At 42.0% G+C, this 26,887-nt stretch overlaps 1 protein-coding gene across 1 annotated transcript in view; it reads left to right on the top strand.

The window, feature by feature from the left end:
- Window positions 1–26,887, top strand: part of LOC308085950 (uncharacterized protein) — a gene marked incomplete at both ends in the record, with an annotated part of 41,681 nt that overhangs the window by 6,197 nt on the left and 8,597 nt on the right. The window contains 13 exons of the mRNA XM_080429265.1: window positions 768–940; window positions 2,775–2,944; window positions 4,897–5,133; window positions 5,842–6,029; window positions 8,124–8,244; window positions 9,411–9,561; window positions 12,261–12,388; window positions 13,275–13,409; window positions 19,182–19,316; window positions 21,055–21,210; window positions 22,911–23,027; window positions 24,293–24,454; window positions 25,302–25,520. Of these exons, the coding sequence (XP_080285391.1) occupies window positions 768–940; window positions 2,775–2,944; window positions 4,897–5,133; window positions 5,842–6,029; window positions 8,124–8,244; window positions 9,411–9,561; window positions 12,261–12,388; window positions 13,275–13,409; window positions 19,182–19,316; window positions 21,055–21,210; window positions 22,911–23,027; window positions 24,293–24,454; window positions 25,302–25,520 (2,092 nt within the window). The remainder of the gene's footprint in view (window positions 1–767; window positions 941–2,774; window positions 2,945–4,896; window positions 5,134–5,841; window positions 6,030–8,123; window positions 8,245–9,410; window positions 9,562–12,260; window positions 12,389–13,274; window positions 13,410–19,181; window positions 19,317–21,054; window positions 21,211–22,910; window positions 23,028–24,292; window positions 24,455–25,301; window positions 25,521–26,887) is intronic.

Below are 26,887 nucleotides of genomic sequence, written 5' to 3'. Positions count from 1 at the left end.
AAGTGGTCTTACCCTTTAACATTCCATTTACATAATTTTGCCAGAAAATACGGGTTTTTAAGGCCCCTGGAACCAAGCTCACCCAAGTGGGGAGTGTTTATTATCAGCTTGTGATGGCCCAAGATACTGTACAGGCTACGAGGAAATAACAGTGGAAAAAAAGGTAGCAGAAAAGTGGCCCCCGGCCTTCATCTTTCAACAGACTCGAAGAAGTTTTTCTTTCAGTAAATTTGAGTAAAATACAGACCCGCTTATCCTGCACAAAACACAGACCGAGATGCTGAGGTGTCATTTCTAAATGATACAAGGTCCCAGTGTGATACTAGGCATATAAAAAGATCCTTTTCACATATAGTGTATAGAACTGACGTGCAAGTGAAAATTGAGGGCGACCTGTGACAAATTACAAATTACTAGTTGTCACCGGATTTGACGCTTCAAATGTACAAAACACCTTTCAGTGTGGAGACCTATCAATATCTCTGCACCCCCCCCCCCCACACACACACATCTTATCCTCTCTTTCTGTCTCTCTCTTCCTCTCCATTTCTCTCTCTCAATTTCTTTCTCTCTCTCTCTCTCCCTCTTTCTGCGTCAGTCTCTCTCTCCCCTTCTCTCTTCCTTTCTTTCTCTCTCCCCTCTCCATGCCTCTCTCTCACCTTCTCTCTTTCGCTCTCTCTCTCTCTCTCTCTCTCTCTCTCTCTCTCTCTCTCTCTCTCTCTCTCTCTCTCTCTCTCTCTCTCTCTCTCTCTCTCTCTCTCTCTCAGGAGGACTGCCAGCCCTGTCTGTCTGGTTTCTACTGTGATGCGGTGGGGCTGACGGCGCCGTCAGGTGCATGCTGGGAAGGCTTCTACTGCCTGGGGGGTTCGCAGCGTCCAGACCCTCCTTCCAGGGACATCAGAGGAGGTCCCTGCCCCAGAGGTCACCACATCCTCCTGCTGTAGAATCTTAGACGTGTGTGTGCAACTAGTTTCTACAAAACAGAGAGGAAATGGCTCTTCTTACAGAATAGAACATTCATGAGGACAGGCAGTTCAGTGGTGGACAAAGTATATGCTCAGTAAAATTCACACATTGAAAAGTACAAAATAGTACATTGTCTTTTTAATATCAATGTTTAATATCAACATTTTCAGACATTTTCAAAAGTAGCACATTTCAAAATAGCACATCGACAAGCTGTGAGCTTGTCACTTCTTAGAAATGTAGTGGAGTCAAAAGTACAATATTTCAATTTTAAATGTAGTGGAGTGAAAGTCATAAGCTTACAAAAAGAGAGAAAGAAAGAAAGAAAATACTCAAAACATGTACTTACGCACATACTCAAGCAATGTAGGCCTACTTCATTACTATCCACCACTGCAGACACTGATGTTGAAATCATGGGGTACAGTAATCATGCTGGCAGAGATTTAGCAAGAAAAGCAGCAATGCAACACCACCCTGTTATTGTGCTAGTAGTGAGAAGATGGAATGCAAAGTATAGCATTTACACTTTTATAGGTTTAGCCGCTTATGGCCTTTATACTTCATCATTTAATTATTATAATTTTTTTAATATAGGCCCCACGCCTTAGGGATTTATTTGTCACAGTATAATTGCACATACGTGAAATTTGTCCTCTGCATTTTACCCATCCTATAACAACTGCAGTGAGCAGCCATATGTGGCGCTCGGGGAGCAATTAGGGGTTCAGAGTCTTGTTCAGGAACACACATCGACACATTGCTGGCTTGGCCTGGAATCGTACCTGGGACACCCAGGGCCTCTGCCCTCTGGCTCCTCAGGCGGGCTCACTAACCACTCAGCTATGGCCGCCCCATACCACAAATGGCGAAAATAGCCGAACTTCAAGCTCACAACGTGTCACAAAGCGTGTTGTTTTTTTATTCTGGGAAACTTTGGAAAAAAACATCTGACTCATTTCTGACATTGTTTTGGTCAATTGTTGCTCTCCTGGGTGAAGTTGAAATCTTTTGGAATTTGTGTACAACTTTTTGTGAGGTTGAAAGTGCTTCAGTTCAAGCCTTTGAGATCAGACCTGATAAACAAAACACTCCTACACCATACTGTAACAATACGGTCACACTGGATGATGGAGAAAAAGAAAAATCCTGTGTGTGTGTGTGTGTGTGTGTGTGTGTGTGTGTGTGTGTGTGTGTGTGTGTGTGTGTGTGTGTGTGTGTGTGTGTGTGTGTGTGTGTGTGTGTGTGTGTGTGTGTGTGTGTGTGTGTGTGTGTGTGTGTGTGTGTGTGTGTGTGTGTGTGTGTGGTGCATCCCCACCATCAGGTCATTTCTGTGTGGAGGGATCTAGCGTTCCTCTGGAGTGTCCACAGGGAACCATCAGTGTGGAAGAGGGCCAAGCCTTCTGTAGCCCCTGTCCCTATGGGTAAACACAACCCACTTATCACACACGCACGCATGTGCCTCGAACAACAAACATACACACAGACTAGTATTATGAGGGGTATTTCATGTTCTTTTTGGTATTATATTAAAACTGCTACTGCAACGCAAACACTAATATGTGTGGGAACATCAACATTTTATGAATTGCATTTTTTTTGGCCATTTTTTTACTCTAAACCGAAAGCCGAAAATTGCCGATCAAGGCACACAGCTTGTGTTTTGGATTGGCTATTTTCGAGCTCGGCAGAGCACGGCACACAACTAAGTGTAAATCAGGCGTAACTCTAACCTTAACCCCTTAACCTAGCCTCTAAATGTCTAGAGAGCTATACCTTTACATATTGTCTCATCTTGTCGCACTAAGGTCCTACTGTCCCAGTGGTAACGGCTCCCTGTCCCAGAGCTCTGTGTGTCCAGCGGGTCACTACTGTCCCATGGGGACGCGGGACGGACATCAGCATCCGTGTCCAGCTGGCTCTGTCAACCCTCACACCAGCATGTCCCAGCCTGAGGACTGTCTGCCCTGCCCTCCAGGTTTACTACTACTACTACTTAATGATCAGAATCAACTTCATTATCATTGATTGATTGATTGAATACTAATAATTAACAGTTTGCAAAAAAGTACAGGGGTACAGTTATACAATAATGCTAAAAGGATAACACAAAAAGCCCTGAGGGCTTGTTTCCACTGTGGTCCTGTGTATTCAATTCATCAAGTCAAGTGCACTAGGCATGGAGCCAGCAATCATACCGTACAATACTGGTTTACAGGTGTAGTGGGTGAGATTAGTTTTTTTGCGTAAGCTCCCCTCATTTTGTTGTCTTCCCGAAAGGGGGAAGAAGAAGAAGGAGGGGGGGGGGGGCGTCAGGGAGAGGGTGAGCATGGGTCTGCCTGACGTTTCTTCCAACCTCTTTTCAACCTACCTTCATATAATTGGTCCTCACTAATGCTCATTATAATATGATACCATTTTGGTCTACTTGGTCTGGGTCTCAGAGGAGGGCTGTGAACAGTTCAGAAACCTGCCTACCACTGACATCATCGATGGGGAATCCAAGCTAATAGAAACTGCAGGCTTTCTATTGCTGGAAAGTTAGCAAGCTATAATGGAAGCCATTGTTCTCTTTAAAAAAAAATATTGAAATCTTGTTTGAAAAAAAAAAAAAAAAAAAAGTCTAACACTGATGTCACTGGTAGGTGGGTTTCTGAAGTGTCCACAGCCCTCCTACAGTAAGACACACAGACCAAGTACAACACATTCTACCATTTTATCATGAGCAATAGTTAGGACCAATTATATGAAGATTGAAAATGGGTGAAGTCGTCCTTTAAGCATAAGATGTAAAAGTGCTAACACATTGGTAGGTCCACATTGTGGCAGGTATGTGCATGATTAGACATACGGTGCAAAAAAAAACAAAAATAGGGCATAAACCTCACAGGTAAAAAATCTAATCCACAGTCAAGTCCGCACGGAGGAACATAACTCCACATAAAGGGAGGGAAAACTGTCGGTTAATGATGCAGCTTACAGCACAGCTGGCTCCAGATCAATGACTTGGCCCTAGCTCTGCGGTTTACATCCGATGTACTGTAATGTGCAAACAGACTCTCACTTAACTCATTAAGACCGGGAACGCATCTGTGTCATTACATTTATTTGGCTATTTAAAAAAAAATAAAAAATGAAAATGTGTGCAAATCTTTGAATATATAATATATGCATTTTTTACTAAAATCTTTGCTTCTGGGGGGTCCCTGGAACACAATATTTTGAAATGGGGGGTCCGCGGACAAATACAAATACTTTTGGGGGTACTTGACATGAAAAAAGTTTGAGAACCATTATAGCAATATAAGTTTTCTTTTTTTACTGTTAGGATTTAGAATACATTTGTAGAAAGATTTGAGTTACAAATATTTGCTTTAAAAAAAAATATATATATTTCTTCAAAGATTTGCACACATTTTCACGATTTTTCACAAATAGCAGATCTACAAGCTCATACAGTAGCTATGAGCTTGTAGATCTGCTATTTTTGAATAGCCAAAGAAATCTGAAAATGACACAGATGCGTTCCCGATCTTAAACGGTTAAGGACCATTAGCCTAGTCGTTCAGCTTTAGAAAACGGTAAATGATGAATAATGAGTAGGCACTATGGTAAAGAAAATGCAAATGCAGTTTTTATAGTTTTTACTGGGCACAAGAGGGGTCAAACTCATACTGTATTACAGGATAAATAAGCACGGTAGTTTAGAAGGTAGTTTAGAACACTGTTTCCCAAACACATAAAATTGGTATCCCGACCTGAAAATGCATTTTCTGTTTGATAAAGGGCTGTAGAGACACTGGAGACTCCTGTTACTGAGCAAACACTCTATATCAATGAGTACTATCAGAATATAGAGCTGTTTAACACTTATTTTAACCAAATAAAATCACTTACCCTACATTTAATGTTGATTTCTCCTCCAACCAGGCTCATTCTGTGCTTGGCCCGGGCAGGCCCAGGTGACAGGCCAGTGTAACGCCGGCTACTACTGCCTCTCTGGTGCTCAGTACGCTACGCCGCAGGACAGAGGGCTCACAGGGGACAGGTGTCCTGAGGGACATTACTGTCCTCAGGGGTCATCGGTGCCATTCCCCTGTCCCTTGGAGCACTACAGCAACAAGACCAGGAACACTCAGATCTCCGACTGCCTGATTTGTTCTCCAGGTTGGTCCCACATTTACACAGGCTTTTTTCATATATCGTTGTTGTCGGGCAGAAACCTCTTATCTCCGTATCTTAACTTTTTGTGTTTTTCTTTCGTAAATTAACGCCCTACTTGATCATACTACAGTGTCACACAAAAGTATCAAAAGTAGCAGATCTACAAGCTCCTTTTGAACTTGTAGATCTGCTACTTTTGATACTTTTGAATTTGAATGTCTGAAGTTTTGTACACATTTTGTACATTTGTACGGTTTCCACCCAACAGAGACGATATATTAATCACTTATGCCCTATATATACCTTGTCCTATAAGACGGATAGCAAAAATAGCCTATATATATTACAAGCTCACAACGTGTTGAAATGCAACGTGTTGTGAGCTTCTGGATCTATTTAAAAAAACGTTTATTAAAAATATCATGGAATATCAGATGACATTCCCAATAAAGGGAGGCCGGTCGAAAGTTGTCAATTCACTATTTATTTATACATTTTCTTGGTCTCTGTTGCTATGTAATTCTTCTGCACTTTAACCTGTTATTTTTTTTGCTTCTTTTGTTTTATGCACCTTAATGTCATTGTATAATTGTGTTTCCTTCGCCTGATGTTATGTGTGAAGCACACTGGATTGCCTTGTTGTTGAAATGTGCTATAGAAATACAATTGCCTTGCCTACATGTATCAATGTATTTCCTGCCTGTCTTGCAGGGTTCCTTTGCTCCAGCAGAGGGCTCTCTCTCCCTTCACATACGTGCCCAGCAGGGTCTTACTGCCCACACAGACACACCAGCAGCCTGCCCGCCTCTCTGCAGTGCTCCCCGGGGAACATGTGCCCCCCTGGCAGTGCCAGCCCAGCGCCCTGCATGCCCGGGGCTTACCAAGACTTACCTGGGCAGGTCAGGAGATGTGCTGCATTCTATAAATCACTGTTGTAATTCAGTCACAAAAAAAGAACTTGGCATGCAAAGATATAAATGAGTGATTGGACTGTCTACTTTGTGAACCACCGTTGGCTGCTCCAGGCTTTGCTTGTGCTTTCATTTACTCAATAGAGGTTTTATTTTATTTTAACCTCTAAAGCTTTTTTATGAATTGTCAAGGTCAAATATTATGGTAGTACCTTAAAGGTGCCCTAAGTGATATTGTTCAAAGTTAAATAGCTCTATTCTGATAGTAATGATTGCTATAAAGTGTTGGTTCAGTAAGAGTCTCCCCGTCTCTCCAGCTCTTTAGTAAACAGAACAGACATTTTTACCTATTTGATGCAGGAGAGACTCTTTTTGAAGAAGTGATGAAACAAAACAATCAGGGTTAGGGTTAACAAAACAACGAACACAACAAAGCAGACAAAGTTGGAACTGGAACAGTATAGAAATTGAAGCTGATAAATGAAATTGGTGTCCCACCTGAAAAAGACCCATGTTACTGACTACTGAGTAATCACTTTTATAACAAAACAGACAACTTTTTTGTTTGAACAAACAAAAACAAAAAAAATCACTTACAGTGCCCTTTGAAGCTGCAATCTGGAAGTTATTTTAATGAATAAAACATCATTTTAATAATGTATGAGTAGTTCACCCCCCAAAAATTTAATCAATCAATTACACACCCCATGAAGCCTTGAATTCATGGAGATTTGTATTGTTTTTGTCGCATTCCTAAGCCAATAATTTGATGACCGGCGGAGACTCAAAGGGCGGATTCAGACTGGGTCCGATTGATTCAAACTGTTCCCGAGTACGGTTGGCCTCTCGCAGCTGGCCAGTATTCACATTGGCCAAGATTCTTGCGCACCCGAGACCATTTCATTTAGCATTATTGGTAAATATGTGCCTTATGTTGACTATGGGGCTTTGGGAGCTAGAGAATGTTATTCACAGAAGAAGAGTCACTTGTCAGAGTTTAGAGTGAATAATAAAGTTTGACTGTGTTCCTGACATTGTCTTGAGTTATAATAATAACAGAACAACAACACTCAACCAAAGCAGTGTGTGTGTTGGTCTTTGAAACCTCAAAATGTAACGTCGTCTCTCGCATCTCTGTTATTATCAATATGATCGTGACGTCACTGATGCATCCTTGGTATTTTAGCAGTGACGTCACGGACTAATCCTTGGTATATTTATCCTTATATACACGTTCGCTATACATGTGTTTTTTGTTTATGTTTTTCCACGGCTCGCGCTACTCAAACACTAGCGGGATTATTATTTCTTGTCAACATTCAAGTAGAACTATTAGAAGGTATAACCCAGCTAAAATAATGTGTCATTATGAAAATATATAAATGATTAGCAGTCCACTTCCTCCTGTTGGTACGGATGGATTCATATTGCATCGTTCCGTACCGGAATACGCATGATCCGGATCCGAGACTACCTCGGGAGGCGGTCTAGGGTACGGTACGGTGATCCGTTTCGGGGAACGATACGCAACGTTCACACTATCACAACATCAGCCAAGTGGTCCAGGGTGCGCACCCGGGACCATAGTGTGAATCCGCCCAAAGAGTCTCCTACTGAGTCTCTTATTGACTTATGACCCGGTCATCAAATTATTGCCTCAGGAATGCAACAAAAACAAAAAGATCTCCATGAATTCAAGGTTTCATGGGGTGTGTAATTGGTAGAAAATAAATGTGGGTGAACTACTTCTTTAACACGATTATAATAGTACATCTGCAGTATAGTTGGAGGTGGTCTCCTTACTCTTCCATTAACCCATTCAATCCGGGAACGCATGTCATTTTAAGATTTATTTGGCTATTCAAAAATAGCAGACATACAATTTAAATCTGCTATTTTTGTAGATCTGCAATTTTTTGGAAACATCTCGAAAATGTGTGCAAATCTATCAGAACGGACTAATCTATCAGAATGGACTAATCTATCAGAATGATAAAGAGTACTTTTTTTTCTCAAATTGAGTTCGGACTGGAGGAATTCTGAACCTTCTATCAGAACGTTTCCATAATATGTGCTCCACAGGCTGAGTGCAGGACGTGTCCATCTGGTTCTTACTGTCCTGGCACAGTGGATGTGGACACTGGACACGGATCTGGGACTGTCCACCCTGTGCCTTGTCCTAAAGGACACTACTGTCCACCAGGTGAGACAAGGCAGTTACAGCCATGCCAACACAATGTTATTGCTGCCCCCCCCCCCCCCCCCCTTCAGTTTGTACACTCATTGTGTGCGTCATCCCATCCGGGAACGCATCTACAAATGTCTTCTAAATCCTATGTTGCTGTGATATCAGTGGTTCTCAAACGTTTCCATGTCAAGGACCCCCAAAATGATATGATATTTGGCCATGGACCCCCATCTAAAAATATTCAGTTCCAGGGACCCCCCCCCACCCCCAGAAGCAAAGATTTGAATTACAAATGTTCGTTTAAAAAATACATATATCCCCCCCCCAGGGCCGCAGGAAGGGTAGTGCGAACGGTGCGGCCGCACAGGGCCCCGCGCTTGGGGGAGCCCCGCAAAAAAAAGTGAACAGATTCACGTTTAGTAAGAGTTATACCGAGAAATAACCGCAAATAACCACCAAAAACTCGGAAATATCCGCCCAAAACCGCCAAAAAATCGTGCGCGCACGCGACTTCGCACAGGGCCCCGCATTTCTCCCAGACGGCTCTGCCCCCCCCCATCTGAAAAAATCTTTTGTGCCAGGGACCCCCATACAAGATTTGCCAGCCTTAGTTTGAGAAAGAGAACCACTGCTATGTATATAGCATTTTGGCTGTAAGTGGAACATTTCAGTAAGTTGGACATTCACGATTAGTTAACCCATTCAATGCGGGAACACATCTACAAATGTCTTCTAAATCCTAACAGGTTTCTGAAAAACGTATGTTGCTACAGCGGTGCTCAAACTTGTTCATGTCCAAGGACCCCAGAAAATGATATGTATTTGGCTGCCGACCCCCATCTAAAAATATTTAGTTCCAGGGACCCCTAGAAGCAAAGATTTGAGTTACAAATGTTCGTTTAAAAATATATATATATTCAAATATTTGCACACGATTTTTCAAACAAATTGCAGATCTACAAGCTCATAGTGCTATTTCTGAATAGCCAAAGTATAAAATAATGGTTATAGCTAAAATCTAAAACGACACAGATGCGTTCCCGAATTGATTGAGTTAAGTTCTGATAAACAGACGTAAACAGACATGATTCACGATTAGTTCAGTTCTGATAAACGGTTGTGTTTGGTGTGGTCCTGTACCATCTGTGTGAGTGTGATAAACAGTATAATTCCTTCCACAGGCACACAGTCTGCTGTGGCGTTCCCCTGCCCAGCTGGCACCTACGGTGGGCAGATGGGGGTGTCCAGAGAGGCGGGGTGCGAGCCCTGTCCTCCAGGGAGATACTGCAGCTCCTCTGGCCTGGCGTCCCCCACCGGAGACTGCTCTCCTGGGTATAAGCACAGGAACACTATACACTCAAACGTTTTCATGTCAGGGACCCCCAAATTAACATGTATCTGGCCGCGGACCTATAGCCTGGAATCCAGACGGAGGCACCCGTTCGTTGTTTTTCACTTCGCTTCTCTGTCTGTTCTCATCCTGTTTGAAAAAAAAAAGCATGATTTCCAGACTGAGAAGCCAAGTGAGGAAAAAATGTAATCGTCCGAACAGAGCGGATCAGTCTGGATTCCAGACTACCGCAGACCCCCATCTGAAAATATCTTGTGCCAGGGAGGACCCCATACAAGATTTGTGTTGTTAAAATGTTTCAAAAATAGATTTCTACACATTTCTTATACGATTCTTTTTTTACAATAGCAGATCTACAAGCTCACAATGCGTTATGATGCGAAGCGCTGTGAGCTTGTAGATCGGCTATTTTCTAATAACTCATTTTGCAGGGGACCCCCTGGAACCCCCTCAAGGACCCCTGGGGGTCCCCGGACCCCACTTTCAGAACCACGAAAATAACGAACCACGAAACCACGAAATACCACGAAACCACGAAAATAACGAAAAAAAACACAAAAATATGGAGATAAGAGGTTTCTGCCCGACAGCAGCGGGATATATTTCCCCCCAAAATCTATGATTTAAAAAACTTAGTTTTTTTTACAACCAAGGTTTATATTTTAGCTTGTAATTAAAGTAAATAAAAGATGAGTGTTCCAATTTTTTCATTTACTGCTTTCTATAGTTTTAGCATTTGGGCAGGTGGCTAAATATGTATTTTTTTACACAATAACCCGTCGATTTCTTTATTATTATTTACAGTAGCTCTTCTAGCCCCCAATAACTCACATCTGGCCATCAAAGACCACGGGACCTTTTTTATTGTGTAAAAAAAGACATTTAGCCACCTGCCCGAATGCCCCCGCCCACTGTAAAAAAAGATCGTGAAAATTGCTAAAACTATAGAAAGCAGTAAATGTTTGTTTTTTTAACACTCACCTTTTATTTACTTTAATTACAAGCTAAAACATAAACCTTGGTTGTAAAAAAACTAAGTTGTCCTTTAAAAATCACACCCTGTGTGAAGTGGGCGGTGTCTTGCTAGCTAATCACAATACTGAATGGAGTCAACCAATCATGTACAAAACATTAATACATTTATTGAAACACTCTTTATGATGGAAGAAACCATAACTTAAAAAAAACAAATTTATGTTTTTTTTAAAGTTATGGTTTCTTATATAGGGCTATGCACATGTGTCATGTGACACTGGCCAATCACGTTTGAAAATAGACTGTGATTGGCCAATCACGGTGCAGGGTTAGGCGGGGTACATTTTTGTACATTTTTGTACATTTTTGGCCAATCACAGCGCAGGATTTGTTGTACAAATATCCAAACCTCACTTATAGGGGCGGTTTCACCGCCCAAAAAATAAAAATCAATTATGTCTTCATATTCAATGAAATTGATTAGTTGGAAGCACCTCAATTACTCCACTCACGGTATCATGTTCACGCTTTAGACCATGAGAGATGAGGCTCTCACTATCTGCTTCTATGCATTGTGTCCTGCCAGCTGCTAATTAAAGGTCTGTGGCAGCGCACAGTGAATCATTCTGTCTCTTCATTCATCACCTCCGACATGCCTTTTCTTTCCGCCTCTTGCATCACAATATGTCTTCTCTTCTTCATCCCCCCCTCTTCATCCTTTCATCACATGTTCTTTCTTTGTATGTCTGACTACATGCCACCCCTCCCCTCACGCCCCTTCCTCCCTCTCATCTCCTTGCATTGTCTCCTCTCCTCTCCTCTCCTTTATGCTTTATTCTTTATTCTTTACTCTTTACTCTTTACTCTTTATTCTTTATTCTTTATTCTTTATTCTGTATTCTTTATGCTTTTTGCTTATGTGTTATGCTTTATTCTTTATGCTTTATGCTTTATTCTTTATTCTTATGCGTTATGCTTTATGCTTTATGCTTTATTCTTTATGCTTATGCGTTATGTGTTATTCTTTATGCTTTATTCTTTATTCTTTATGCTTATGAGTTATGCTTTATTCTTTATGCTTTATGCGTTATGCTATATTCTTTATGCTATATTCTTTATTCTTTATGCTCCATTCGTTATGCTTATTCTTTATTCTTTACTCTTTACTCTTTACTCTTTACTCTTTACGCTTTATGCTTTATTAATTTTTTATTCTTCATTCTTTATGCTTTATTCTTTACTCTTTATAAAGAATAAAGAATGTTTTTTGATAGGATCCCCATTAGCTTCCACAAAGTAGTCACTATATAGTCTTCCTAGTCCACACAAAATTAATACAATAAAAGCAGACGGGCGTTCTGCATAATACAAGTTCTCACCATACTATTTGTTGTGGTCTTGGCACCACCAGATGACATGAGCTCACTTGACGAGTGTTATCTCCCCTCCCCTCCCCTCCCCTGCCCTGCCCTGCCCTGCCCTGCCCTGCCCTGCCCTGCCCTGCCCTGCCCTGCCCTGCCCTGCCCTGCCCTCCCCTCCCCTCCCCTCCCCTCCCCTCTCCTCTCCTCTCCTCTCCTCTCCTCTCCTCTCCTCTCCTCTCCTCTCCTCTCCTCTCCTCTCCTCTCCTCTCCTCTCATCCTCTCCTCTCCTCTCCTCTCTCCCATCCTCTCCTCTCCTCTCCTCATTACCTCCATCCTTCCTTCAGTTACATCTGTATCCAGGGTTCTATTCACCCCCAGCCAGAGGGAGGCCACTGCTCTCCTGGGTCCTACTGCCCCCTGGGTTCAGGGTACATGTCACCCTGTCCTGTGGGGACCTTCAGCAACATAGAAGGTGACATAGTTATAAGAGGCTGATCTACCTGAAGTTGTTGCTGTTTTTTTTTTTGGGGGGGGGGGGGCAATGCAGGTTTAAAATTTTTGTTTGTGTGCTACTTGTGTTTCTGTGCTAGAGATATGAATAATATATACGGCCCTCACATCTAAGCCTGATCCGAGGTTGGTCCAGACAGCACTGGCCTAGTCACTCTGCGCACACGTCATGCGAAGTCCGGCCCCTCTGGTCTCTCCTCTCGGCTCCTCTCCTCTCCTCCCTCCCCGCTTTGCTTTGCGGCCCTAACCTCTATAGTCCCAACCTCACAACCTCCCAACCTCGGTCATGTGATAAAGAGGTCAGACTTCCTGTATCTGGTTGCTATGGCAACCTGCCAGATCAGGCTGAGGGTCTGATAGGCAAATCAGAGAATCAATCAAGCCGAGAGTCTGATCACTGATCGAGGTGGGGTAAGATAGCCATAGCTCTGATCAACAGTCTGTGGCGGGTCTTGGAGGCATGTGGAGTGATCCTGTGCTTGCGAATCCTGGACGAACTTCGGAGCTTTTGTCAATTATATAGTAGTCTCTGGGCAGGTTGTTACAATTGGTGGCTTAGCATTGGCAATGCAATATACTGTACAACAAAACAAAACAACAAAACAAAAAACATAAAAAAGAAAATAAAGAAACGGCATGTACAGTAATATGTAGACTAAAATAATAGAATCGAGGTGGTATGTTTATCTATGATTGCAAATTTGGCCTGCTTTAAGCCATCTCTTGAGTTTATGTTTAAAAATGTTATAATTGGTGGTCTCTCTTAATTCAGTATTCAATTACGTCCTCATGGTTTATTATGTATTGGAACCAAGTACAAAACCATGGTGTTTGTTTTGCCGCTCCAGGGGCCGTGTCCGCAGCGGCGTGTCAGCCATGTTTGCCGGGTCACTACTGTGCGCGAGAGGGCCTCTGGTCTCCTTCTGCACCCTGCAACCCAGGCTTCTACTGTCTGCTGGGAGCCATTAGCGCCACCCCCTGGGGTAATATCACCACTACACTACCACCCCCTGGGGTAATATCAACACTACCACCACCCCCTGGGGTAATATCAACACTACCACCACCCCCTGGGGTAATATCAACACTACTACCACCACCCCCTGGGGTAATATCACCACTACACTACCACCCCCTGGGGTAATATCAACACTACCACCACCCCCTGGGGTAATATCAACACTACCACCACCCCCTGGGGTAATATCAACATTACCACCACCCCCTGGGGTAATATCAACATTACCACCACCCCCTGGGGTAATATCAACACTACTACCACCACCCCCTGGGGTAATATCACCACTACACTACCACCCCCTGGGGTAATATCAACACTACCACCACCCCCTGGGGTAATATCAACATTACCACCACCCCCTGGGGTAATATCACCACTACACTACCACCCCCTGGGGTAATATCACCACTACACTACCACCCCCTGGGGTAATATCAACACTACACTACCACCCCCTGGGGTAATATCAACACTACCACCACCCCCTGGGGTAATATCAACATTACCACCACCCCCTGGGGTAATATCAACACTACACTACCACCCCCTGGGGTAATATCAACACTACCACCACCCCCTGGGGTAATATCAACACTACACTACCACCCCCTGGGGTAATATCAACACTACCACCACCCCCTGGGGTAATATCAATACTACCACCACCCCCTGGGGTAATATCAACACTTCACTACAGTTTACGGTTTACAGTTTAGGCATTTACAGTAGCAGACGCTCTTAATCCAGAGCGACAGTAAGCAAGGGCACAAGATAAAACATCATGATACATCATAATACACATAATACTAATAATAAATTAATACATAAGTAAACCAATAATCTAATAATAACTAATACATACGTAAACCAAGAACCTATCATCAGCCTACATTGAAACTATACACACTATTGGATGCCAGGCCAACAATGACCTGGCATTGACCTCTACATAACATGCTATTTAAGTTACATTTTGGCCTTTGCATAATCCTGCAAGGTCGTCAAGGCTGGGTTGTGGGTGGAGTCTGAAGAGGTAGGTCTTCAGATTACGGCAGAAGATCGGGAGTGAGTCTGCAGTTCTAATTGCAATGGGGAGTTTATTCCATAGTTTGGGAGCCAGAAGGGAGAAGAGTCTGGGACGTGTGGAGTGTTGTCCCGGATGTTTTAGCGAAGGTTCATGACAGCTTCCCTGTGTTATCTGATCTGAGAGAGCGGGAGGGGTTGTAGGGTTGGATCAGGCTTTGAAGATACGGGGGTGCCATACCTTTGGTTGCTTTGTAGGCCAATGTCAGTGTTTTGTACTCTGTGCGGGCAGTAACTGGGAGCCAATGGGTTAATATCACCACTATATCACCTCCTGTGGGGTCATACTGTACCATGATTAATGGCTGCAGCATACTTCTTGCCAGAACAAAGTTCGGTTTGCGGTAATAATAATACAACTGAAAAGAACAAATCAAAACAAACGCTGATGTTCCTTTCAGCAGTTCTCTTGCACCTCTGAGACTTTTCTAAATAGCTGAACGTCACCACAGAGACTCCGATGTGAACATCGTGTTTGATTGGGCCAGCAACTCAAACTCAGTGATATGTACCGTTTCGTGTCTGCAATCTAGACAATTTAGAAGAACGATTGTCTGGGGAGTCTTCTTGGGAGGTGCAGTACAAAACCTTTATAATCCTTCACTGAAACACTTCCTGACAGCAATTCGTTAAAAAGAGAGAGATAGCACACACACCGTTGTACTCTGGTGTCTTGTGAATTGTGAAATCTCTGAGAAAAATTCTCTGAGACACAAAGTAACACCATGTTATATTAGATTTTTTTTCAGTTTTTTTTTTGTAGAATTATATGCATGTAGACTCAAAGCCCTTGCTTTGCATGCATCTTTTATCGACCATTTTGCAATTCTTGTGATTGAGCAGTGCTGTTAGATTACACTGTGGTTCTCAGCGTGGGGTCCGGGGACCTCCAGGACGTCCTTGAAGTGGGTTCCAGAGGGTCCCCCAGCTAAATGATTCATAGTGAGGAACCAAAAGAGACAGTGTACAAATGGAACCAAATGGTCTCGTTTAAGGGTCCGTTTGGTTCAATTTGTTCTGTCAGAGTTAAATTAACACATTGACTGTCAGGAATGAATGAATTAATTAATTCATCATCCTTGCCAGCGTTTTAACGTATATTGACGAATCACGGAGAGCCACGGAGAGCCACGGAAAGCCACGATGTGCACACGGAGGTAAACAAAGCTGTCTGGGGGGAGGGGGAGGGTCTCGTCTATCCACCGGAACAAAAACATTTTAACGCGATCGTCCATTTTGTTGTTGTCGGCAGTGGAATATGGCTCATTTTCACCCAAAAAATAAGAAATCCGAGCTAGATGTGTTTTTCTACATCTCATAACGTAGGAGTGGACGGAAGTGAATCTTTTTGGGATGACGTCACATCCGTCCATTCCTTCTCTCGCAGTCAAGGGATCAAAGGATGTATATATGCATCCTTGGCAGGCAATGTGTTAACACTGAGGATTGTACGGTGTAGGTTGGCGTCCCGGAGATAAAAATAGATATCACCCTGGGGTAATATCACCACTACTACCCCCTGGGGTAATATCACCACTACACTACCCCCTGGGGTAATATCACCACTACACTACCCCCTGGGGTAATATCACCACTACTACCCCCTGGGGTAACATCACCACTACACTACCCCCTGGGGTAATATCACCACTACACTACCCCCTGGGGTAATATCACCACTACTACCCCCTGGGGTAACATCACCACTACACTACCCCCTGGGGTAATATCACCACTACACTACCCCCTGGGGTAATATCACCACTACTACCCCCTGGGGTAACATCACCACTACACTACCCCCTGGGGTAATATCACCACTACACTACCCCCTGGGGTAATATCACCACTATATCACCTCCTGTGGGGTCACACTGTACCATGATTAATGGTTGCAGCATTCTTCTTGCCAAAACAAAGTTTGGTTTGCGGTAATAATAATACAACTGAAAAGAACAAAACAAAACAAAACAAAACAAGACAAGACAAACGCTGATGTTCCTTTCAGCAGTTCTCTTGCACCTCTGAGACTTTTCTAAATAGCTGAACATCACCACAGAGACTCCCATCGTGTTTGATTGGGCCATAAACTCAAACTCAATGATTTACTCTACTGTTTCATGTCTGCAATCTAGACAGTTTAGAAGAAAGATTGTCTCGGGTGTCTTCTTGGGAGGTACAGTACAAAACCTTTATAATAATCATTTAGCTGGGGGACCCCCTGGAAGCCCCTTCAAGGACCCCCTGGAGGTCCCCGGATCCCACGTTGAGAACGGTGTAATCTCACAGCACTGCTCAAGAATTGCAAAATGGTCGATGAAAGATTCATGCAAAGCAAGGGCTTTCATATCATTCTACAAAAGAAACCCAGAAAAAAAAAAGCATACTTTTTTTTGTGCTTGTCAAAACCCAAAAAGTTCTTTGAGTCTCAGAGAATTTGTCTCAGATATTTCACAATTTCTGGCGACAGACAACAGAGTACAACATTGTGTGTGCTATCTCTCTCCATTTGATACTGTATATACTGTACATTAGGCCCTAATGTACAGTATATACAGTATGGGGGTCCTTGAAATGAAAAGGGCTCAGACTCCCAGCTCTCTAGAACTCTTAACCCATTAAGACCTGAGGCCGATTCTACAAATGCATTCTAAACTAGTAGATCTCAAACTTTTTCGTGCCAAAGACCCCCCAAAATGCTAGATATTTGAACGGCTGACCCCCATCTGAAAATGTTTCGTGCCAGCCAGGGACCCCCCAGAAGAGAAGAGTTGTGTTAAAAAAAATCTAAGTTATTCAATATGAATTAATAATTAATAATTATTAGTTAATATTTTTCAAGTACTTTCAAGATTTTAAAACAATGTACAAAAATGTGATGTACGAGTTTTCTGAAAAACATATGTTGCCACGTATGTGTATATATGTATATGTATGTATGTATGTATGTATGTATGTATGTATGTATGTATGTATGTATGTATGTATGTATGTATGTATGTATGTATGTATGTATGTATGTATGTATGTATGTATGTATGTATGTATGTATGTATGTATGTATGTATGTATGTATGTATGTATATTAGGGGTTGGACGATATGGGTACCTCACAATACGATATATATCACGATATTAGGCCCACGATAACAATATATATCACGATATTCGACGATATTCGATATATTGCGATATCACAATATTCAATATATATTGCAAGAAATTTCACCAACGATATATCACGATATCTGAAAATATCGATATATTGCGATATCACGATATATTGCATGAAATTTCACCAACGATATATCACGATAGTCCTTGTATTCAATTCGTAAACACATAAAATAGCACCAAACAGTTCAAAATCATCATTACACAAATACAGAGTAGGAAAAACAACGTATAAAAAAATATATATATATATATGTTTTTCGTTAGTATATCGATTAGTTATCGCGGGAGAAAGTTTCGCGATATATCGCAATATCGATATATCGTCCCACCCCTAATGTATATGTATATATATTTATATATATTTATATATATATATATAGAATATATATATATATATATATATATATATATATATATATATATATATATATATATATATATATATATATATATATATATAGCTAAAATCTAAAATGACACAGATTTATTTTTATTGACCTTTATTTATTCAGGGTAGACCGTTGAGAGCAAGCTCTCTTTTGCGAGGACGCCCCGAGTACAACACAAATATATACAATAGAAAGCAATAAACAGTGAAGTACAGTAAGACATAGTTAAACATAGAAGAAAATGTAAGAAAAATTTAAGAAAATAATAATACAGAGAATACAAAGAATATTACATGATGTAAGATCACAGTGGGTATGTAAAACAGGTACCGGTACACTCTTTACGTAATTACCTCATTGAGAAGAACCTTAAAAGACTCTATGGAGATCAGACTATCCAGTTTCAGAGAGACATACAGTAAAGGCATAACATTAAAAAGCAGATTTTCCTTTTTCACTATTCATTGTTGGAGTGGCAAGAGAAATGTAAGCTTGTGAACGTGTGTAATGTCCCTTAGGGTTGGTGTCTAAAAAATAAGATAAATACAATGGGAGCTTGCCACACAGGGCCTTATAAACAAATAAAACACAATGTTCTTCTCTACGAGTGGCGAGCGAAGGCCAGCCTAATTTTTCATATAAAGTACAGTGATGAGTATAAAAGCCATCGCTGGTGATGAAGTGTAATGCACTATGGTACACTGCATCGAGAGGTTTTAGTATGGATAATGAGGTATGCATGTATAGAACATATCCATAGTCAAACACAGACATAACTACAGCTTGAACAATCATCCTTCTGTTAGAGAGGGAGAAGCAAGCCTTATTTCTATATAGGAAACCAATATTTTCCCCTTAGCTTTCTTATTAGTTGTTCAACATGCATCTTATATTGATATAGATGCTTTCCCCATTTCATGGTTTAACAGAACACTTTCCAATCCTCCCTGCCTGCTGGCTTCCTGGTGTGATGGACGCGTCTCTCTGGCAGTATAAGGCATAATGGTGCTGTGGCCTTTTAGTTGACCTGTATAATCTAATGAACAACGACATGCGATGAAGATCTACTGTCTCACTGCATACAGGAAATGGCACGTCTCCGTTCCCTCTGCCCGGTGGTGACTCAGATGCCCAGCAGCCTCAGATCCACGGAGGAGACGAGTGTCCTGCTGGACACTACTGTCCTGAGGGCAGCGCCACGCCTAGCCCCTGTCCTCCAGGTACTGTGGTGGTGATTGATTGATTGATTATTATTATTAACAGTTTTCAAATAGTACAGTATTATACTGTACTATACAATTATACAATGGTGCTAAAAGGATAACACAAAAAGCCTTAAAGGAGGAGTTCACCCAAGAAATGACTTATTTTCTATCAATTGCACACCCCATGAAGCCTTGAATTCATGGATTTATTTTTGTTTTTGTGGCATTCCTAAGCCAATAATTTGATTATAATAAATTTGTCCCCATTGATTCCGGTAGGAGACACAAATGCATTTGTGTCTCCTACCGGAATCAATGGGGCTAAATTTATTATAATCAAATAATAAAGGAAGGAATGCGACAAAAACAAAAAAAAATCCATGAATTCAAGGCTCCATGGGGTGAGTAATCCATAGAAAAAAAGTTATTTTGGGGGTGAACTACTCCTTTAAGGGCTTGTTTCCAGTGTTGCCAGATTTTGCGAGAGAAATAAGTAACCAGGTCTATGAAAACAAGCCCAAAAGAAGCAACATTTGATATTTTAAAATAGCCAATCTACAACATTGTGAGCTTGTAGATCTGATTTATTTCTCAAAACAATCTTGAAAAAAAGGGAAACATTTTGACAACACAAATCTGGTACAGGGGTCCCTGTCACAAAATATTTTCAGATGGGGGGGTCTGCGCACAAATACACATTCATTTGGGGGCCCATGATTTTAAAATCTTTTAGAACCACTGGTTTAAACAACATTACGAAGAAATGAAAACAATTACACTTTAGAAACAAGCCCAAAAAAAATGCAACCCGCAACCACCAATATTTACAAGCAACTTTACAGAAAAACACTGGTGGTTATGGAAGAAAGTTCTCAGATTTGTTAGTACAAGCTGTCAAATATAAGTAGTGGATTATACATATAGTACATGAAAGTAGCATAAAATGGAAATACTGAAGTAAATACAAGTTCCTCTAAAGATTGTTCTTAACTACTTTTAAACTGGTGCCCTAGAAATGTAAAAACAAAAACAAACAAAAAAAGCAGAAGAATATAACATTTTCCATGGGGTAACGTTTTGAGAACTTGCAGATCTGCTATTTTTGAAATAATGTCACATCATTTTGTGTTTAAGTGGTTACGTACAATGCTTGAGTAAAGGTACTTAGCTACAGTCTGTCCCTCACTGTGTGCAGTGTATAGTGCTGGTCCAGGAGGTGATATAAACAGTATACAGACTTAATGTATCTGCAGCACTACAGAGCACGCTGTAAAACTTAATAGCCGGACAGTAAAAGTGTCATTATGGCCAGACGGCTACTTAACTCACTGAATAATTTGTCACAGGCGTGCATGGCATGGCATCGTGATTTGTGTGTGTGTGTGTGTGTGTGTGTGTGTGTGTGTGTGTGTGTGTGTGTGTGTGTGTGTGTGTGTGTGTGTGTGTGTGTGTGTGTGTGTGTGTGTGTGTGTGTGTGTGTGTGTGTGTGTGTGTGTGTGTGTGTGTGTGTGTGTGTGTGTGTTGGAAAGACATAAAAACAATTAAGGAAGAGTTAAGTTTAAAGCTGCAATCTGGTACTTATTTTAATGAATAAAATGTTATTTTAATGAATCTGTGTGGTAGAGTATGCTAATACAATAATAACTAGTATATCTGCTGTAGTTGAAGGTGGTGTACTTACACTGAAATTAAATGATAAAACACATACAGTTATTTTTGGATTGCAGCATTAATGTCTCCTCCACACACACAGGCACCTTCCTCGGGAGGTCTGGGGCTGAGTTGGAGGCCGAGTGTGAAGCGTGTTCCCTGGGGTTCTACTGCCCGTCCTGGGCTCAGACCTCTGCCGACCTCTTCTGTCCACAGGGATGGTTCTGTCCACCTGGATCAGTGTCTGGACATCAGCCAGGTCCGTGGCTTGCTTGCATACCTGGCTAGTGCGGCTCCCTTGGGCGTGCCTCCCAAGACCTCGCTGTCTTGTGATGCATTTGTTCTAAGACCTTGCACATAAAATACGCAGGATGTGGAGTGAACAAAAACGAGTCGTCGAGTGAAAGAAAATGAGCGCTCCGCATGACATCCTCGGAAAAACAAAACTGCGCACAATAGCACCTCCTGATGTGACTATACACTTGGGTTACTGTATAAATCACATGCTGTTGAAGTGGTTGTATGCTTCCAGTGCCAATGTGCAGCTAATTTTCTTATGTATATGTGAACAGATTGTGTGCCATTCTAACATGAAATAGCCCAGGCTTTATAGATACAATAGAAGAACACCTGTTGTTGCAGAGCCTCTGCTCACAGCCCTCTGACTCCTATACCAGGCCCGGCGCCAGGATGAAATGACTAAGGGTGCAGTTGAAAATTGTGAGGGTGCACACCAGTGGCGACGCATGCACGAGCGCGTGTCCCGACCCGTGCGCGCTTTGCGTTTGCGGACATTATAAAACAATTAAATGAAAATGAAAACATAAACTGAGGGCGCACAATTTTAAACTGAGGGTGCCAGGCCCCCTCAGTCACCCCCGTGGTGCCGGGCCCGTCCTATACAGGGTTGCACTACAGGGTCTCCCTGCAGGGGTCGTTGCCTGTGTAACAATCGGCCTTTATATTTGAAAGGATAATTATTAACTAAAGGATAAACAACGGGATCGGTGGGTTTTTAACTGATAAGATTTTTATATATTGAAGCCACAACATTAATTGACAGATCAAATGGTAAACAAAACAAAATATACTTCGGGAATTACTTCTGTCCCTATCTCTCTCCCTGATAAAATAACTAAACAAATAAATCAACAAACAATAATTATTCACAAGCCTCTCCCAACCCAATCAAGTCCCAATGCCCTTAATCACTCGGATCACAATTCAAACGAAAACAATAAACAATCTCACACTGAATTAGAAGTCTGCTACGGCCCGCAGGCGATTTAAATAATAAACAGTCCCCGCGATCATCTTCTTCTTTCACAGGGCTCCTGCGAAAGTAAAGTTCCTTAATCCGAACAAAATGAAAAGGTTCTAACGCACGACACGGCCCAAAAGTAACCTAATGTTCGGGGTACCCCTGTAATTTGTAATCCAAAAGAACTGGACGCATGGTTTTATTTCACCGGCCATGGCTCCATCAGACTCCACGCACCAACCAGTGTCTCTTTCACAAAACCAGCGCTCGATATCTCACGGCAGCAACGGCACGTTCCTTCCTCCACTGGGCTCGAAAGTTCTTTATCCCTGGCTGCAGCTTACTATTATGTTAAACCTAGTGTCTTAAACTGTAAAACTGCCGCCTAGGAGATCTTCCCTTTCCACCCGTTCACACTGGCACACATACAGGTTTGTTTGATCCCCTTGTAAAGTCGGGTGGCACCAATGATTCAATCACCCACCGTAATCAGACCCATTACCACTCACTTGAATAGGAAATGTTCATATTTCTCATCGTTTCCAACATGTTACATATATTCAACAAATACAATAACATGCATAGGCCAAGTGGAATAATATAATAATGTGCATTTGTCACACCTGTATGGCTACCAGCTGGTATAAATGCTGAAGTATCCAACTTAGGGCTTGAACCTCATTGTCTCTGTGTGGTAGAGTCCCGGTGCCCGCCTGGCCATGAATGCCCACACGGCAGCGCTGAGCCCACCATCTGCAGCCCTGGCACCTTCCAAACTTCATCTGGACAGCCCGACTGTGACACCTGCCCACCGGGTGAATGAGCACAGACACGCACACACACACACACACACACACACACACACACACACACACACACACACACACACACACACACACACACACACACACACACACACACACACACACACACATACCACATACACATGCAGTACAGAGCGAGAGAGTCGAATCCTTCAATAATTAAAGATGAACTTACAGTGCAACAAGCTCAGGTCTCATGGATTCAAGTTTTCAGTCGCCACGACTGCATGATGTCATTCGGATTCAGCCAGTGGTGGAAAAAGTACACACATTTTTTACTTAAGTAAAAGGATCAATACTGCAATGTAGAAATACTCTGTTACAAGTAAAAGTCAGAAATTCAGAATTTACTTTAGTAAAAGTACAAAAGTATTGGTATCAAAATGTACTTAAAGTACCAAAGTAGAAAGTACTCATTATGTAAACTGTCCCATTTCACAAGTTTTCAAATGTATAAAATGTATTAAAAATATTTTGAAAATAGCAGATCTACAAGCTCACAATGCGTCGCATCGCAACACATTGTGAGCTTGTATCGGCTATTTTCAAATGGCCGAAATATATATAGGTCTAATGTATGTTTTGTAATAATAATCAAAATCTACAAAGTAAATTGTAACTAAAGTTTTCAAATAAATGTAGTGGAGTAAAAGTACAATACTTGGATCCGAGATGTAGCGGAGTAGAAGTAAAAGTATTGGACATTGGAAATAGTTAAGTAAAGTACAAATACCTCACAATTGTAGTTAAGTACAGTACTTAAGTAAATGTACTTAGTTACTTTACACCACTGGATTCAGCCAGCATGTCTTCTATGGAAGACTGTCGCACAACGAAAATAGCCTATCTACAAGCTTGTGGACAGGCTATTTTTGGTTCTCATTTTAAGATTGGAGCATTTGAAGTGGTCAAACTATCAATTATGTTCTCAGAAGCATCCTCCATAAAACCTTAATGGTCTGGGATATTCAACAGCGCTAGTGTGTGTGTGTGTGTGTGTGTGTGTGTGTGTGTGTGTGTGTGTGTGTGTGTGTGTGTGTGTGTGTGTGTGTGTGTGTGTGTGTGTGTGTGTGTGTGTGTGTGTGTGTGTGTGTGTGTGTGTGTGTGTGTGTGTGTGTGTGTGTGTGTGTGTGTGTTGCGGGGGGGGGGTCTCCTTTCACGCTGTTTCACAAATCACACATTAGGACTTAGGCATACAACATTTGCCAGTCGTGAGATTTTATTTTGCTTTTAATCCATGAGCTCCTCTGTCCCAGGTTTCTACTGCATGGAGGGCACGTCTGTCCCCTCTGCGTGTCCACGGGGCAGTGTCAGCGCGTCAGCGGGCCGGACGTCCCTGAGTGATTGTTCCCCTTGTCCCACCGGCTCCTTCTGCAACAGCAGTGCTCTGACAGACACCTCTGGACCCTGCAGCCCAGGTCTGACACTTAGAATCAGAATCAGCTTCATTGTCACATCACAGGTTTAGCAGTGGCGTAGCCAGAACGCTAGCATAGGCTGGGCCTAGGCAGGAGCGGGTGGGCACGCATGTGTGCCTGAACCGTGCGGGGGTGGGCACAAAAACAAAATGGGTGGGCCCAGGCCTACCTATGCCCACCCGTGGCTACGCCCCTGGTTTACAGAAGTAAAGAAGTGGGTGAAATTTGTTTTAGTGCATAGTTCCCATCGTATTGTTATTTCCGTAGAAGAAGGGGAAGAAGAAGAATGGGGGGGGGGGGCAAGGGGGGAAAGGAGATCAAACAAGATTTTTTTATTTTTTTAATAACAAATGATCTACATATTTACACATGGTATCTGAGATAAGATATCAGGTGCGTGAGCATAGCAGCCAGCAGATGTATACTGTGCATGATATATGGACGCTAGTTAAGGTTCTAGAAAAAGAAACACAAAAAGATAAGTCGTGCATGGGATTAAGGTGCAAAATGTCGTATGTGCGTGTCGACCACATAATCCACTTAAGGTCGACTGACACCGGTATAATCCACAAGTAGGTCCATGAGGAAGAGAAAAGAAAAAAAAGTCTGCCCTCAGAGTGTCTTGATTTTTTTACTGTACAGAACTTGAAACCCTACTATACTTAGTTGAACAGGGTTAGGGTTAGGGTTAAGGTTAAGGTCATTATGTATCAAAATGTTCAAAAGAAATTACACACTGCATTGTGAACTTGTATATCACTATACATCGTATGATGGTGTATATAGGGGGGTAATGGGCTAAAATAAAAAATATATACATTTCGAAACTGGATATTATTTTTTACAGGACATTTCTGCACCCTGGGAGCCGTTGAGCCTTCCCCTGTGTCACAGCCGTATGGAGATATGTGCCCCGTGGGACACTTCTGTCCAGAGGGCAGCAGCTCAGCCAGGCCCTGTCCTGTAGGTAGCTACCTCCCAGAGCCTGGAGCCTCTGCTCGGACCCACTGCCTGCCCTGTCCCCCGGGGAGATACTGCCTCACTCCTGGTGCCTCACAACCCACAGGTGTGTGTGTGTGTGTGTGTGTGTGTGTGTGTGTGTACTCACCTTTTTACTTAAGTAAAAGTATCAATACCCTATTGTAGAAATAGGGTATTACAAGTACAAGGCCGGTGTTCAAAATGTACTTGAGTAAATAAAGTACAAAAGTATTTTTTGCATCAAAATATTCTTAAAGTAAAAATACTCATGCAGAAGGTCACATTTCCCAAGTTTTCAAATGTATAAATGTATACAAATCTTTTGAAAATAGCAGATCTACAGGTAGATAGATCTACAGGTGCATAGAAGACAAAACATCCACCGTGGGCTTTGTTGAGCGTCCGTCTACACAAACACAATTGGCCCGGGGGGGAGGGAAGCCGGGCAGGGAGGGTGATACAGGTCATTGCACGTACTCCTACGGGCTGGGGCGGAGCCTGTCAGCGGGGAGTGTTGGGTGGGAGGAGTAGGACGAAGGTTCTGCGTCCTCCTGGTGGGGGCTCCTCACTGGTAGGTAAGTCAGTAGGATACGACAGCAGTGACGACAAAAATGTGTGTGGGGAGGAATCAATTGGCATAATGACTACGTTGGGGAGAAAAAAGGGGTAAAAGAATAATTGGCTACTCTAAATTAAGAAATACATTTAAAAAAAGAGGTACAGAACACCAAACTTCTGGTACCACTCATGCAAGAGGGAATGCCTGCTTCGGTATTAACATACTCAATAAATAAATACATTATAAATAATCATATTCATTGAAATAAGTACCAGATTGCAGCTTCAAGCTTTCACTCTTCCTTCATTGTTTTTCCTTTTTTCTCTCTTCCCATCATTCTCTCTCTCTCTCTCTTTCTCTCTCTCTTTCTCTCTCTCTCTCTCTCTCTCTCTCTCTCTCTCTCTCTCTCTCTCTCTCTCTCTCTCTCTCTCTCTCTCTCTCTCTGTCTCATAAAATAACAATTTATTAATTAAATTAGGCTCCAGATTGAAGCTTTAATTATTTAAAGATGTGCGCTCATGAAATTCATGCATATTTTATTTTTACAGTGTACACACCCTACCCTACATGGTTTGCCTATAGGCTAACGCTCTAATCTGAGCTTTAGTGATTAATGTATGTTTAGTAATACAAATCTAAATCTAAAAAGCAACTATAACTATAACGTTTTCAAATAATCATAGTGGAGTAAAAAGTACAATATTTTCCTCAGAGATGTAGTGGAGTGGAAGTAAAAGTGTTGAGAATTGGAAATACTTCACTCCAAGTAAAAAAAGAAAGTACTTGATTACATGTACTTTATTATTACATTCTTTACAGTTACACCACTGCTACTGTTCCGTATGTTTCAGGTCCATGTTTCCAAGGGTTCTACTGTTCCGTATGTTTCAGGT

The sequence above is a fragment of the Gymnoscopelus braueri genome (genome assembly GCF_963280865.1).
Source record: "Gymnoscopelus braueri genome assembly, chromosome: 5".
NCBI classification, from domain to species: Eukaryota; Metazoa; Chordata; class Actinopteri; order Myctophiformes; family Myctophidae; genus Gymnoscopelus; species Gymnoscopelus braueri.
The sequence above is the reverse complement of the archived record's forward strand: the minus strand, read 5'-3'. Positions and strand labels throughout refer to the sequence as shown.